This window comes from Mustela erminea, chromosome 11 (assembly GCF_009829155.1).
Source record: "Mustela erminea isolate mMusErm1 chromosome 11, mMusErm1.Pri, whole genome shotgun sequence".
NCBI lineage: Eukaryota > Metazoa > Chordata > Mammalia > Carnivora > Mustelidae > Mustela > Mustela erminea.
This window is the reverse complement of record NC_045624.1, coordinates 85,780,793-85,794,362: the sequence shown is the minus strand read 5'-3', so window position 1 is coordinate 85,794,362 and position 13,570 is coordinate 85,780,793. Positions and strand designations below refer to the sequence as shown.

Below are 13,570 nucleotides of genomic sequence, written 5' to 3'. Positions count from 1 at the left end.
AGAATAAAACCCTAGATCTAAGGTAAGTATCTGGAGAGATTTGTGAGCTGGTTTTGAAAGACATTATTTAATAGAAAATATTAAATTACTCTGTAATTTCTTCCATTAAAACTGTGGTTTTTTAAATATTTTATAATACCTGCCAGACACGGTCCTCAGAGTAGCAAAGACAGAATGAAGAGGCCAGTGGAAAAGCTACGTAAATTACCCTCTCTTACTTTTGGCCTGAATCACTCTCTGACGAGCCAGTGTCATTTTTTGCACTGTAGGAGAGCTGAGCGGAAGGACCCATTTGGCTGGACCATAGCTACTCGGGAAAAGCCCCACCCCCCCTTCTGTCTTGTGGCCCCTTAGGTTAAAGAATTCAGAAAGCTGAACTGTTGAAGAGACCTCTTCTCCCAAAATACGTGACTTTACCTAAATAGTATTCATGGCTTTGTATTTTAAAACTGCCCAAAGCAGTTTTACCTCGTTCCTTTAAAAAAAAAGAGTATGACTATCTTTGGGGTCATAGGTAAATCACCCTTACCACTTTTTTCAGGTCAGCTAGAATCCGATAGATTCTTACTAATGAGTGGTGGAAAGCCTTCTCGGAAGTGTGGAATCCTTTCCAGCGGAAACAACCTCTTTTTCAATGAAGATGGCTTGCGCATGTTGATGACAAGAGATCTGGATTTATCACATGCTAGGTAAACGTTTTTAGATGCTGTTGAGAAACCACATTGTGATGTACAGTTAACAGAACATAATCAAATCAGAAAGAAGCCAACATCTCAAGGACAAGGCCTTCCGCTGGAAATGCTGAGCTTCTCTCTTATCTAAGACTCCATTAAGACACAATTCATTTAATTCTGATCCTAAAACCGAGAGAGCTTGGTGAAATAAGCTAGATCAGAAATGAAACATAGCTAAACAGACAAAAGTTAATATAAGATCGGTGATATTTACAAGGTGGTTTCTAGGAAATGACAATGGTTTTCTTCCTTTCACTTCTAGAAAATAATGTTGCATCTTTTTCATCCACCTTCTAGAGAATACTTTGTCTGGGCACTTGGATGATGTGGAACGTTATCTACATGCTTAATAGAAAGCTTAATTGAAATACAATACATCCTCAAATTACCAACCATTAATTTTCTGTCCATTGGCAATTTAAGTTAAGAATATTTGAAGTGTGGTCTTATTCTTAATAACCATTTCTTTCCAATGATTTGCTCATGCTTTCTAGGCACTCATTTTCTGATTTGAGCACAGCCTCTCAGAAACAAACATTTTAAACTGGCTCAGAGGATTATGTCCTGTCAAGATGTGTATCCCTTGATCATTTGACGAGCCAAAAACTTAGTCAGGAAAATAAAGAAGACCACTGAACATGTGTAAAATGGAACCCTGACCTATTTTTGCAAGTGAAAAAAGAAGTCGTGTTTTGGGTTTTTTAAAACATTTCCGAGTATCTTAAAATAGATCTTAACATATGTATCTTCCTCTTTCACCTAAATCATTTATTTATTGAATTATTAATTTGACCATGCTTCATAAAAAAACAATTCTGTGAGATAATTTTACAGTAATAGAAAGCAAAATTTTTTTTCTCTTCAACCTATTTTAATGCACATAGTTTAATCTGATGCTCTTTATTTCAGATTTATCATTGGCTGCAGAGTTCTCTAATTTAGAAATTACTGGATTTTTCTAAATAATTCTGATGTGGATTTATCCATAACTAAATTAATCTACAAACATTCCCTGATACAAGTAGACAATAGACCAAAAGATTTTTTTTCTGTAAATGGTTGTTATTTTTATAGATATCGACATTCACTAGGCACTAACTATGTATTTTTTTTTCATTAATCCAATGTTAAAAGCTACATTATTTATCTCATCTCAGTAGCATGCTGTGTAGGATTTGCATACATTGACCTCAAAATGCTCCATGTAAAATCCCAATTTTCTCAGGGTTATAAGATAAATGAATGCCTAGTTAATGGGATGGGGGAGGGGAGGAACCCATAAAGAGTGCATGGTTTTATATATGGAACTGATAACTTTTATTATAAGTCCCAATGTGCTTCCTGTGTTTGACATGCATACATAATTGGGCGTGTGTGTTGGGTTACACATGAAATTTATTCCGCATTACAGGCTAGCACGGAGGCCAGACCAAGCACCAGCAGCTTGCCTGCCAAAGATAACATGTGATCTAGTTTTCGTTGGCACCCCAGCTTGTTGCTGCCACTCTGTCCACCTCCCTGCCAGCTGGGAAGGCTGCCCTTGGCCGGCCGCCACAGTTCTTGATGGCCAGTATCATCCATCCCAGACCCGGCAATAGTCAGAGGCTGACACAGCCCCCCCATCACCACCCCACGCTCATGCTTCCCTGCCCCTGGCACAAAGGAAAGCAAAGAGGCCCAGTTTGACACACCTCTTCCAAGAGATGCCTGGCCTTTCACAAAAAGGCACTACAGCTGCTGCATTTAAATGTGTCTCCCCCAGGCAGTAATTGGAGATCTGAAAAACGGCTGGTTAAACCAGAAGGTGTATGGTTTTGCCAATTAATGGCATAAACTACATTCATAACATTCTTCCAGTTTCAGAGACTAAGGACAGATTCATCTTAAATAGATAACAATACACAGCCCCATGCTTGGAGAGTCTGGGAGCCCTTCCTTCTTCTTACAGGATAAGGGACAATGAATGCTCAGTGCCCTCAGACTTATCTGTGTGGAGGGGGCCAAAATACAAAAATTGGTACAGAGTTGCCTTTTTCCAGACTTCACATTTTATTAACTCCCTCATGTTAAAAAGGAAAATTGGACTTTGAAATGATTGCTCAGGACATTGATTAAATCATCGTATTCATTAAAGCCATGCACTCCTCTGCCCAACCCCCCCAACCTGCCATGATCCTGTGGGCTTTTCTTTTGTAAATAGCGTGAATTTGTCACTGAAGTGTGTAAAAAAAAAAAAAAAAATCTACAGTCAGTCTTCCTCGTGTCAGATTTGTGCAGTTCTTCATGAGACTGGGATGTGGTAAAGGTGTCCCTGACCCCCGGAGCCAACCTGTACTGCTTCAGTATTCGCTCAATGGTGGCCTGTCATGGAGTCTCCTTCAGGAGTTCCTTTTCAGCAACTCCAGCAACGTGGGCAGGTACATCGCCCTGGAGATACCTCTGAAAGCCCGCTCTGCTTCTACTCGCCTCCGCTGGTGGCAGCCGTCTGAAAACGGTCACTTCTACAGTCCCTGGGTTATCGACCAGGTCAGTCCATTCAAGATTATCTATTGTAATTGTTGGCACTCGAGCCATGTGCAGCCTAGATCGCATTCAGTCCAGCCCCCTCACTCAGCCGAGGGAGCCCCGGACCCACCATTGAAGGACTTGCCCACGGCCACACAGCTATATTAGATATGCCATTTAGCTTCCTTTCGTTCTCTTTTCCTTCAGTCGGCTGAGCCTATAAAAACAAACAGCACAACAGAAGGCCCAGGTCCTGCGCATAGAGAAATCTGCCATATGGGTAGAGGGACTTTATCAAGCGTGATGTGAGGTTATAATTCTCTGAAAGGGAAAATGTGCAAATTAGCCATGGTACCACATCCAGTCATTTCCAAATCCTCTTTCCTAGCCTTTGAAGAAGAAATAAATAAATCTTCCTAACATCCTTATGGAGAGTTCTAAAGGATCTTCATACATAATAAACCGCATATGAAAAAGAACTCAAAAGAACCTGTTAACAAACAGTAGAATCCAGGCAAAGACCTGGAACTGAAATGCCTTAGGATACAACTGTCCTTAAATAGAAATTTCACATGGAACATAATCACACATAAAGCCAAATTTTGCTTTCCCAGCTTGGGCGCGTGTAGTTTCCAAAGGCACAGTTTGGCCCACGAAGGCTGTGAATGGTTTTGTCAATACCTCGATTTGTTTTCTGCCGCTTCTTGCCAGATGGGCAGGCAGGCCACATAAACAAAAGCATTTTGAAAGACCCCCAACAGGAGGCTCGCCATGTGATGCCAGTGTTGAGCAGTCCAACGGGTAAATACAAACAAGAACACCAAACTCTCTCATATCTCAAAACCATATTGAAAATTCATTTTCTTTAAAAAAAAATGCATTTTAGATTCTTATCGGAGGAAATATTTCTGGCAATACAGTCTTGGAGGATGATTTCACGACTCTGGATAGTAGGAAATGGCTGCTGCACCCAGGAGGCACCAAGATGCCTGTGTGCGGCTCTACCGGTGACGCCCTGGTCTTCATCGAAAAGGCCAGCACACGCTACGTGGTCACCACAGACATTGCCGTGAACGAGGATTCCTTCCTACAGATTGACTTTGCCGCCTCCTGCTCGGTCACCGACTCTTGTTACGGTAAATATTCCATCTCCGGGGAGAGGGACAGACATGTGTAAATGGTCATCCATCGCCCCTCTGACAAGTCTATAAGCAAAACAGAAGCGCGCATCAGTCCAACCATAATCGCATTCTTGAAAATGGTGTATATACGTCAAGTTTTAGAAGTTTCTTTTTTAAAGCATCAGAATGTGAGCTTATCTTTAAGTGTATGTATTTGAAGACTTTTTTACGTATAAAGAATAATGCCTCATTTATCTCCTTTGGAAAATACGGATTGTTTTTTTACCATCAGACTTGCAGAATTAGGGACTCTCGTCACATAGAGAATGCCAGCATCAGCAATAGGATTTACACATGAATTGGTATATACATGTGTTTTAACTCATAGGGCTTTAGATTAGTTCAGCTACTGTCTTCTTTCCGTCACCCCAGGAATCATGAAATTTTGCTGTCCCCATTTTGCTTTACACTTTTTGCCATTCTGGGTCATAGCATATTCTAGGTCACCTTCATTGTGGCCAGTGTGCATCCTCTGAATTGTGCACATTCACTCATTCACACTCACATATACCTTGCATGTGGGTGCACACGCACACACATGCACACGCACACATAGACACACCTATCTTAGAAGGTATAAAGACTGACATCACTGCATACTTGGGCCCTTCACTGTAACTTGCAAACCTGTCCAGATTCTGAGGGTCTTCTGGTCTTTTACCTCCAGAAGATCCAGACTTCTTCCTGGAAGTATCATTCTTCCTCCAGGAGAGCCAGACTAGAATGTCCACAAGGACTATTTTCTGTTTTAGATTCCAGAGGGCCAACATCTGACAAATTTGGTTACTTCCAAGGTCTTGCAAAATCCACATTTTTCAGATTTACCCTAGTTTTAACTTAAGGGACATATCTTAGAGGGAATCCCAGAAGTGCTCTTTCCACCTCAGATTCAGTCAGTCAACTCTAAATTCATCAACGGGGTGGAACTTTAATAAGGATAAGGTACACATCTGTCTTCAACAGGTATAGCTGAGGGGTACATCAGAAAGTTAGAGTCCAGTAGATGATGAAGTCAAGTGCTGTATGCATTGGTACTACAGCAGAATGTACTGAAAGCTCAAAGGAGAGTGAGATGACCAAGGGATGGCCAATCCAAGGATCTGGGGAAGATTTCACAAAGAAGCTTAGTCTCAAGTGGGCATTGATGATTGGAATGGATTCGAAGGGTGGATGGAGAAGAAAGGACATCCCAAGCTTGCAGCATAAACAAAGAAGCAGAGATGGGGTCCTCCTCATCCATAGGGAAAACCACGAGCAGACCAGCCTGAACAGGCAATATTTGCATCTAGTGGAGGAGAGAAGAGTGCTGCTTTTGAAAATAGAAAAGGACGTTAGGGTCTTAGATACCTGCTTCCTCCATAGCTTGGGAAGGCAATGAGAACTCGGGTAAGTTATGACCCAGTAGGCGTGCAGCAGCACCAGGACTGACGCTCTGCCCTCATAAGTCCAGTCCTCTGTATTTTCTACTGCAGGCTGGTGCATCCTCTTGAGAAAGGTTGAACTGAATGATATAATCGAAGAGGAAAGTAGATAAGCAGAGTTGGCAGCTAAGGAAGAAGAGCCTTGAAAGGCACATACTAGAATCTGTGCTTGACGAGGACATGAATAAAAGGGCACAAGGGCAGGCGAGTGACATGGTCTGTTTTAGGGAGATTAGCCCAGGAGCTAAGAGAAGAATCCTAATAAAGAACTTCAGTGGTCACCTCTGTAGGAGGTGATACGGTCTTCACTGTGTGGCAGGAAGAAAACTGGAATGGATAAAATTGAATGAGACAATGCAGGCACAAAGGAAAGAAGCAGAAAAGTCTCAAAACCAGGTGCCAGTTTGAATATAGAGAGTAAAGAAGAGAGAAGAGTAAATTTCTAAAATAATTTCTGAATTTTGAACCCGGAAAACCAGTGCCAAAGGTATGGCCATTGAAAGACTTGGGTAGTTAAGAAGAGATGTTTATTTATGGGGGGAAATGGTGAGTTTTTATTTAGTTTGGGTGCAAGTAGCTTTAAGTGGGGGTGCCCTTGACTAAAGAGGATTTACAAGATAGAAAGCAGGAACTTTGTCTAAACTGTGCATTACAATATGCCAACATCCGATGCAATGCCAGGCTGAGTAAACATTTATTGAATGAAGGAAATTAATTGGAGACATAAAATTGGCAGTTCTGGGCACAGGGATAATAGTTAAAGCCCGAGGAGTATACACAGAGAATAGAAGGCCAGAAATGGAGTTTGGAAGAATGCCCATAACTGGGCTCGTTAGTACGGGAGTCAGAGGGAAAGTAAGACAGGAGATCCAGAATAATGTCCTCCAAAAGAAAAGAAAGTTTCAAGAACCAAGGAATAATCAATAATGTCCATCACTGTAAGAAGGACAAGAACAATGAAGTCTGAGCAGGACTACTGTATTTCACTAGAAGGGTTGCTAGGGACCGTGCTGCAGTGAGGGGTCTCACGCCGGCTGTGCATGAGAATCACCTGGGAAGCTGCATGGCTCCCGACACCTTGGCTGTGCCCCAGGAGAGTGAAATCACAGTCCCTGGGGCTGGGATCCTGGCATTCGTGCTTTCTAAAGATACCCAGGTGATTTCAGTGTGCAGCCACGTTTGAGAATCATGACCTTAGAGGAAGCAATTTCAAGACAGAAGTCGGGGCTCGAGTAGTTTTGATAGAGACTGAAGCAGGGAATCAAGAGGAATACAAAACATAGGTTCTAAGTTGGATTTTTCAGACAAAACAGAAAGAAACTGCTTTTCCTAGACCCACAGCCTGACTGCATGCTTGGCTACCTCCTTATACCTCTCTGATTCCCCAGTACCTTCCCTCATACCGTACAGCAGGATATGTGAGCACGAGGGATTTTGCTATTTCTAAGAAGCTTTACCTATAGCAGGAGCAAAATTGGCATTGTTAGTCAGGGTCCCTGTGGAATGGTCAAATTTTGAGAAAGTTGATCAATTTTTTTAAGCTATGTAAAGGTAAAAAAGTATGGTTAAAAAGTATGGTTACTATGTTTGTACTTGTAAGTTAACCATGAAATAAACAGACATAGTTGTTATAGTATATATACATATAATTTTATAATTTCATAACATACCTTAACTATTTATATACAATATACTATATATATATATATATACACACACACACACACAGTAAGTATATATATAACTACCATTACTATTGCTTACCTACATATGAACAATGGTTTTGTTATGATTGTTCTGAAAGCTTCTCAGTATACAGAGTGATTCAGGAAATTTTATTTTATGTTTCACTTGATCCTAGCTCCTTGAAAGAAAAATGATTTTAATCTGGTAAGTAAAAATTAGTAACTAGCATTATACAGAAGGAAAAATAAAACCAAGAAATATTTCAAAATAGGAAACATAAATACGGAGGAAAATCAAATTGACATTTGAATTAAAACATAAAAAAACATAAGTAATTATGGTTCCTGGGTCTACGTACATGTATTTCTATGCAGAATAACGTTTTCTGTTCCAGCTATTGAATTGGAATACTCAGTAGATCTTGGATTATCATGGCACCCATTGGTAAGGGACTGTCTACCTACCAGTGTTGAGTGCAGCCGCTATCACCTGCAGCGGATCCTGGTGTCAGACACATTCAACAAATGGACCAGAATCACTCTACCTCTTCCTCCTTATACCAGGTATGGGTGCTTCTGCATGTAGTGAACCCCATTTGGTATTATTTGACATGCTGGATTTTAAGACAACAAGTTTGAATGATATACATGCAATTTGTTCCTTGGTGATGGTATTGCCAGGCATGACTTACTAACCAAAACAGGGGCACCTGGCTGCCTCAGTCTGTAGAGCATGTGACTCTTGATCTCAGAGTTGTGAGTTTGAGCCCCACATTAGGCACAGAGTTTACTTTTTTAAAAAATGAGCAAAATGGGGGTACCTGTCTGCCTCAATCAGTGGTACATGTGACTCTAGATCTTGGGGTCATGAGTTCAAGCCCCACATTGGGCATAGAGCTCAGCGGGGGAGGGAATGTGCTATGGTGAGAACAAAAGGGGGGAAAAAAGAAAAAGGAAAGAAAGAAAGAGAAATTTAAAAAAACAGGGTGCCTACCTGGCTTGGCTAGAAGAACATGCAACTCTTGATCTCAGGGACATGAGCTTGAGTCGCACATTAGGTGTAGAGATTACTTAAATAAGTAAATAATTTTAAAGTTTATTTTCTTAAAAAAAATAAAAATAAAAAAGCGAAGTAGAAACCAGTTTTTGTGGTGACGTGGTTCTGTGATTTCCCAAAAGCCAGGTCTATACTGACTTTTACTTAACGTATTTTGAAAAAATGGCATATCCAAGAAGATAGTGGCTGAATCAGTGAGAATTGCCAGCTTGATTCACTTAAATTTAAAGGAGTCACATTAAATACAGAATAGATTTAAATGGAGTCTACTTTCTGTTCAGTCTGACTACTGTAGAGACAATAGTGAGTAGTGTCAAATCAAATAGATAGAGCAAATAAATGTATATTAGAATTATTGTCTGCTTTTGAAATTGTATTTTTAAGAGTATCTTGAGAATTATTGCCTGGAGCATTCTTTTTCTATGGAAAACAATGATGACTACATCATGCATGGTGCCTCTAAGAAATGATGGTGTCTTCATAAAAGTGCCTGGTAAATGCTTTATTTGGGTAAAACAGAGACTTCACCTTGCCTAAGGGATAGGCAAGTACCCTTTTCACTAAGTAGGTACTAATCATAGGGAAGCTTTAAAATCTTGATAGTAATTCCCATTACCTCCAAAAAAAAAAAAATGCAAAATGGCAATCATTTGTTGCCATTAAGAGAGAAGCAAATCTTCTGTGGAATAGAAGGTACAGTTTGGGCTCCCCACAAATGAAAAATGAATAAATCTTCCTAGCAAATGATCATAAAATTCAACTATTCATCTAGGACATAACTTTTCTTGGGATTATCATAAATGGACTGGTTGTGGTTACTAACAGCCAAGGGCTCCTACAATTGCTGGCTCAGAGGTACAAGACTATATTAGCTGTCAGTAGAGTTGCCAAGTTTAAATGAGATACGTGAGATTTTGTTGCTCATTAAAGGTATTGCCGTGCATGAATTATTAAGGCGATCTTAATAAGTAAAATAGAAAAAAAAACTCTATTAAGGCAGTAGTCTTCTAAGGCTTTATGAATTCTGTGAATTATTACCCAGCTACTTGGTAGCATTTTGCAAATAAATGACATTCTAAGATTTATTCCAGCTAGTCATTATACCCTTGAGTCTTCTACTCAAGAAAGGTAATTATTCCTCATCTTTAAATCTGTATTTTAATTGTCTTTTGCACATACCCATAAGAATTTTGACCCTTTTGAGTGACATTTAAAAAATCTGGTGAGCATCCATTTCTTCTTGTTATCATATTGAAAATATGCAGTTTGCTTATCGTGCTACCCTCAAAGCCCTTGTTGTACAATGGCCTTACTGCCTTACAGTAGGCCCTCTGGGTGATTCTGAAAGAAATGCACATGCATAGAGCCCAAGCCAGACCCACCTCTTACTGTGCTCTGCCATATGCCAAAGATCATTGGAACAATGTGCGAGGCTCGGAGCACTTTGTCTCAAACACAAGTTAGTGTATCTCAACTATACGTGCTCTTAGTATCCTATTACTTTTTCAATATGGCATTTCTGTGTTTTGAGCTGAACTTACAGCCTCAACATCTGCAAAGTATTGAGACATCTGTGCTTGAATGGTCACTAGGACAGAATTGAGAATTTCAGTTTGTAGCTCTTTGCTGTAAACAAAAACGAGGCTGAAGACTTGAAACTTTGTGTTAAGTAGGGGTGAGGAGTGACCATGACAATGTGCCGATGGTAGATCTGTCCGCTCACTCAGTTATGGTAGAAAGACAAGGCTAGGATCCCCGTATTGTTAGCAGAGTGGTAATAAGAGTCAACTGAGACTCTTGCACCGTGCATAATGTAGTTGTAGATGTTTGTTGGTATCCACAAACTGACATCAAACCCCTACCCAGTCTAAAATGGCCAGTAGTCAACAATGGAGATTCTTCCTTCATTTAGTCATCCATTAAATGAATATTTTTGAAACATTTATATGCTAGGTCTGTACGAGGGGCTGAACTTATCCCTGACTCAACAAACTTTACATGCAGTGGGAGAGAAATGGCCAGTAATCGCAGAAGTAAATAAAAAATTCAACTGCGGTAGGTGATGTGGGACAGTTGCATGATGCTGAGAGATTATGTGTCCTAGGGAGATTTGTCTTAATCAGCAAAGTCAAGGAACACCCTTTGGAGGAAAGCATAATTGAAGTTAGAGCAGTGTTCCAGACAAGGAAGACAGCCTATGGTAGGAGGTAGCAGGCATATCTGAGATACTGAAAGAATGGATCTGACATAGAGAGAAAGTGGAGTGAGATGGAGTCAGACCATGAAGAGTATTGCACATCATACTGAAGATTTGGGGGTATGTCAAGGATGCCTGGGTGGCTCAGTCAGTTAAGTGTCTGCCTTCAGCTCAGGTCATGATCCCAGGGTCCTGGGATCGAGCCCCACATCATCATGCTCTCTGCCTATTCTGTTCTCTCTGCTCAATGAGGCATCTGCTTCTCTCTCTCTCTCTCTCTCTCTCTCTGTCTGTGCTCTCTTCCTCTCCCTCTGTGCTCTCTCTCAAATAAATAAAATCTTGAAAAAAAATTTTTAAACAATTTGGGAATATGTCATATAGGTGCTTAAAAACCTACTAAAGTGCTTGGGAATAGAGGGACACTGTTGCTGCTCAGATTTGCACCAGAAAAGCTTATTCTAATTGGAAGACAAATTGGGGATGATAAGAGTTCCTGGAAGGAGACTCTTGAAGAGGCAGTGAGCGCTGGTAGCTTGGACTAAGGTGCTAGAGACATAAAGGGAAGTAGAGAAATTCAAGAGAAATAGAAGCAAAATTGAGTTTCATGGTGAAGTGGACATAAGAAGATGAGGCCTGGGCCAATGTTGAAGATGACTCTGGTTTCTGAGTTGAACTGAATGGATGCTCGTGCATTTCACTGGGCAGGGAGCACTGAGATTGATCACAAGTCACGTCACACTCTGCCCTAGACGTTTCTACCTAAATAAACTGAGAGGGCTAGAATCCTCGTCTCTATCATTCCCATATATACTGGTTCAGTTAGATCTTACTGGAAATTTTTAAAAAATGAATGGAGATCATTGTGGTTTAGTGGAGACTCTGGCTTTTCAGCCCTGTGAGCTTTTAAACAAGTCATTCCATGTCCCAAAGCTGTAGGGTCCTCATATGAAAAGTGAAGAGACTTTTTGCCATATAAAAACTCGAATAAATGTGCAAGGACGAGCTTGGGACATTGTGAACATTTATATTACATAGATCATCATTATATTTATACATTGACTACATGATCACACTCGGGATTATCAGGCTTTATCTTCAGTCATATTAAGAAGTCTTCCTAAACTCGCTTAACAAGAGAAGCCAATGGTAATGGTCAGACACTGATTTAAGTTCCTGCCCTGAAGCAGGTTACCATCTGATTGGGGAAAAATTAACAACTTAAAAATAAAATGTGCCATATGTAATTGAGAGCTTCAATGAGGAATGGGCTAGGGATGCCATAGATACTGAGAGATGGGCGACAGTGTTGAATGAAGACTTAGAGCGGGGGTTGTGGAAAAGATGGGTGCTCTCCTCAAAGGATGGCTAGGAATTATTAGGTGGGTAAGGAGAAGAACATTCTAAACTAGGGAAACAATGTGAACAGGACATAAGGGCCTGGCAAGCGCCCAGGAGTTGCTGATGAAGGCAGAGGGCTCATACCTGGAAGCTGTGGAAAGTTGTTTGTTCGTGGAGCTGGCTGAACTTACAAGCACTGAAGCAAAGCAGAAGAGTTTAGACTTGATGGAAAAATGAACTGTGGTGGGTTTTGAAATGGGGAATGTTCTTCCAAGGAAAACAATTCTCTTACTTAAGAGAAGGTGGCAAAGGTGTTGTGATCATGACTTATGTGAAGTAACAAGGGTCTGGGCTACAGCTAACAAGAAGGGGATGAGATGGATATTACAGGACATTTCAAGGAAAGAACTGACAAAACTCACTAGCTGCTTCTCCGCCGCACACATCAAGAGATGACTCTGGAGTTTGAAGCCGGAGAGAGTGGGGAGAAAGCTACAGTTGACTCCAGGAGGGACAGTGTGACAAACTTAACCAAATGAAGCTGAATTCAATGCGATGGCTGGAAATACAAATGAAGGCATCCATCTGACAGAGATGGGAAGGTCGGAGCCCAGGGAAAGGTGATCAGCTTTGGAGGCAGGAGCACAGAGGTGATAGGCAGTGCCATAAAACTGTCAGCCCTCCACAGGAGAGCATTTAAAAAGAAAAGAAAGGACCTGTAAATTTAATGGCAGAAAGAGTGGAAATGGTTATTAAAGAGACCATGAGGATACAGTTAGGGAGGCAGAGGAAGAATCACAAGAGCATGGCATCCGTAAGCAAGCGAGAATAGAATATCACGGAGGAATAAGTCACCACCTGTGACGTATGCTGCTGGGACTAAAGAAGAAAAAAGTTTCACAGTAAATTTGCTAGATTTTTCAGCAAGGAGATAGTCACTGACCTTCAAAAGATACTGAAAATAAATACAGCTTGTCTGGTCCCAGAGCCCATGGGCTTACCCACTATATTAGTCCTACATTTTTATTGCTTACCTAGGAGATCTGGTCCTGGAAGAAATAGGAGGGAAGAAGGCGGGGTATCTTGAGAGACGCTGAAAAAAAAATGCAGAGATGCTAAAATCAATTTCACAGCCCGTAATCTGAATGTGCCTCCTCCTACTCACTAATCCCAGATCTAAAATTAACAGGTGGCTCAGGTAGCATGGGTTCTTGAAATGTCATCTGAGAACCAGGGTGGGTCATTGGAAGGGCAGGTAATTCAAATCCACTGAGAAAGGTGGCGGGGAGGGAGGTGCTGCCACTGGAAGGCTCAGGTGTGACTTGGCTATTTTAAGTCACAGTTTGAAGATGATCCATTCCCTCCTACTGGCCCTAATGACCTGGCTGATACCATTGTCTTTAAAGATTAACTGTAACGCTTTGGAAGCCAGGTGGTTTTAGCCACAGCATG

At 41.0% G+C, this 13,570-nt stretch overlaps 1 protein-coding gene across 3 annotated transcripts in view; it reads left to right on the top strand.

Annotated features, from left to right (window-relative positions):
• Nucleotides 1–13,570, top strand: part of RELN (reelin) — a 497,367-nt gene that overhangs the window by 429,695 nt on the left and 54,102 nt on the right. For all 3 annotated transcript variants that reach the window (XM_032304615.1, XM_032304614.1, XM_032304616.1), the window contains exons 43-46: nt 542–689; nt 3,002–3,260; nt 4,126–4,375; nt 7,922–8,090. In XM_032304615.1, the coding sequence (XP_032160506.1) occupies nt 542–689; nt 3,002–3,260; nt 4,126–4,375; nt 7,922–8,090 (826 nt within the window). The remainder of the gene's footprint in view (nt 1–541; nt 690–3,001; nt 3,261–4,125; nt 4,376–7,921; nt 8,091–13,570) is intronic.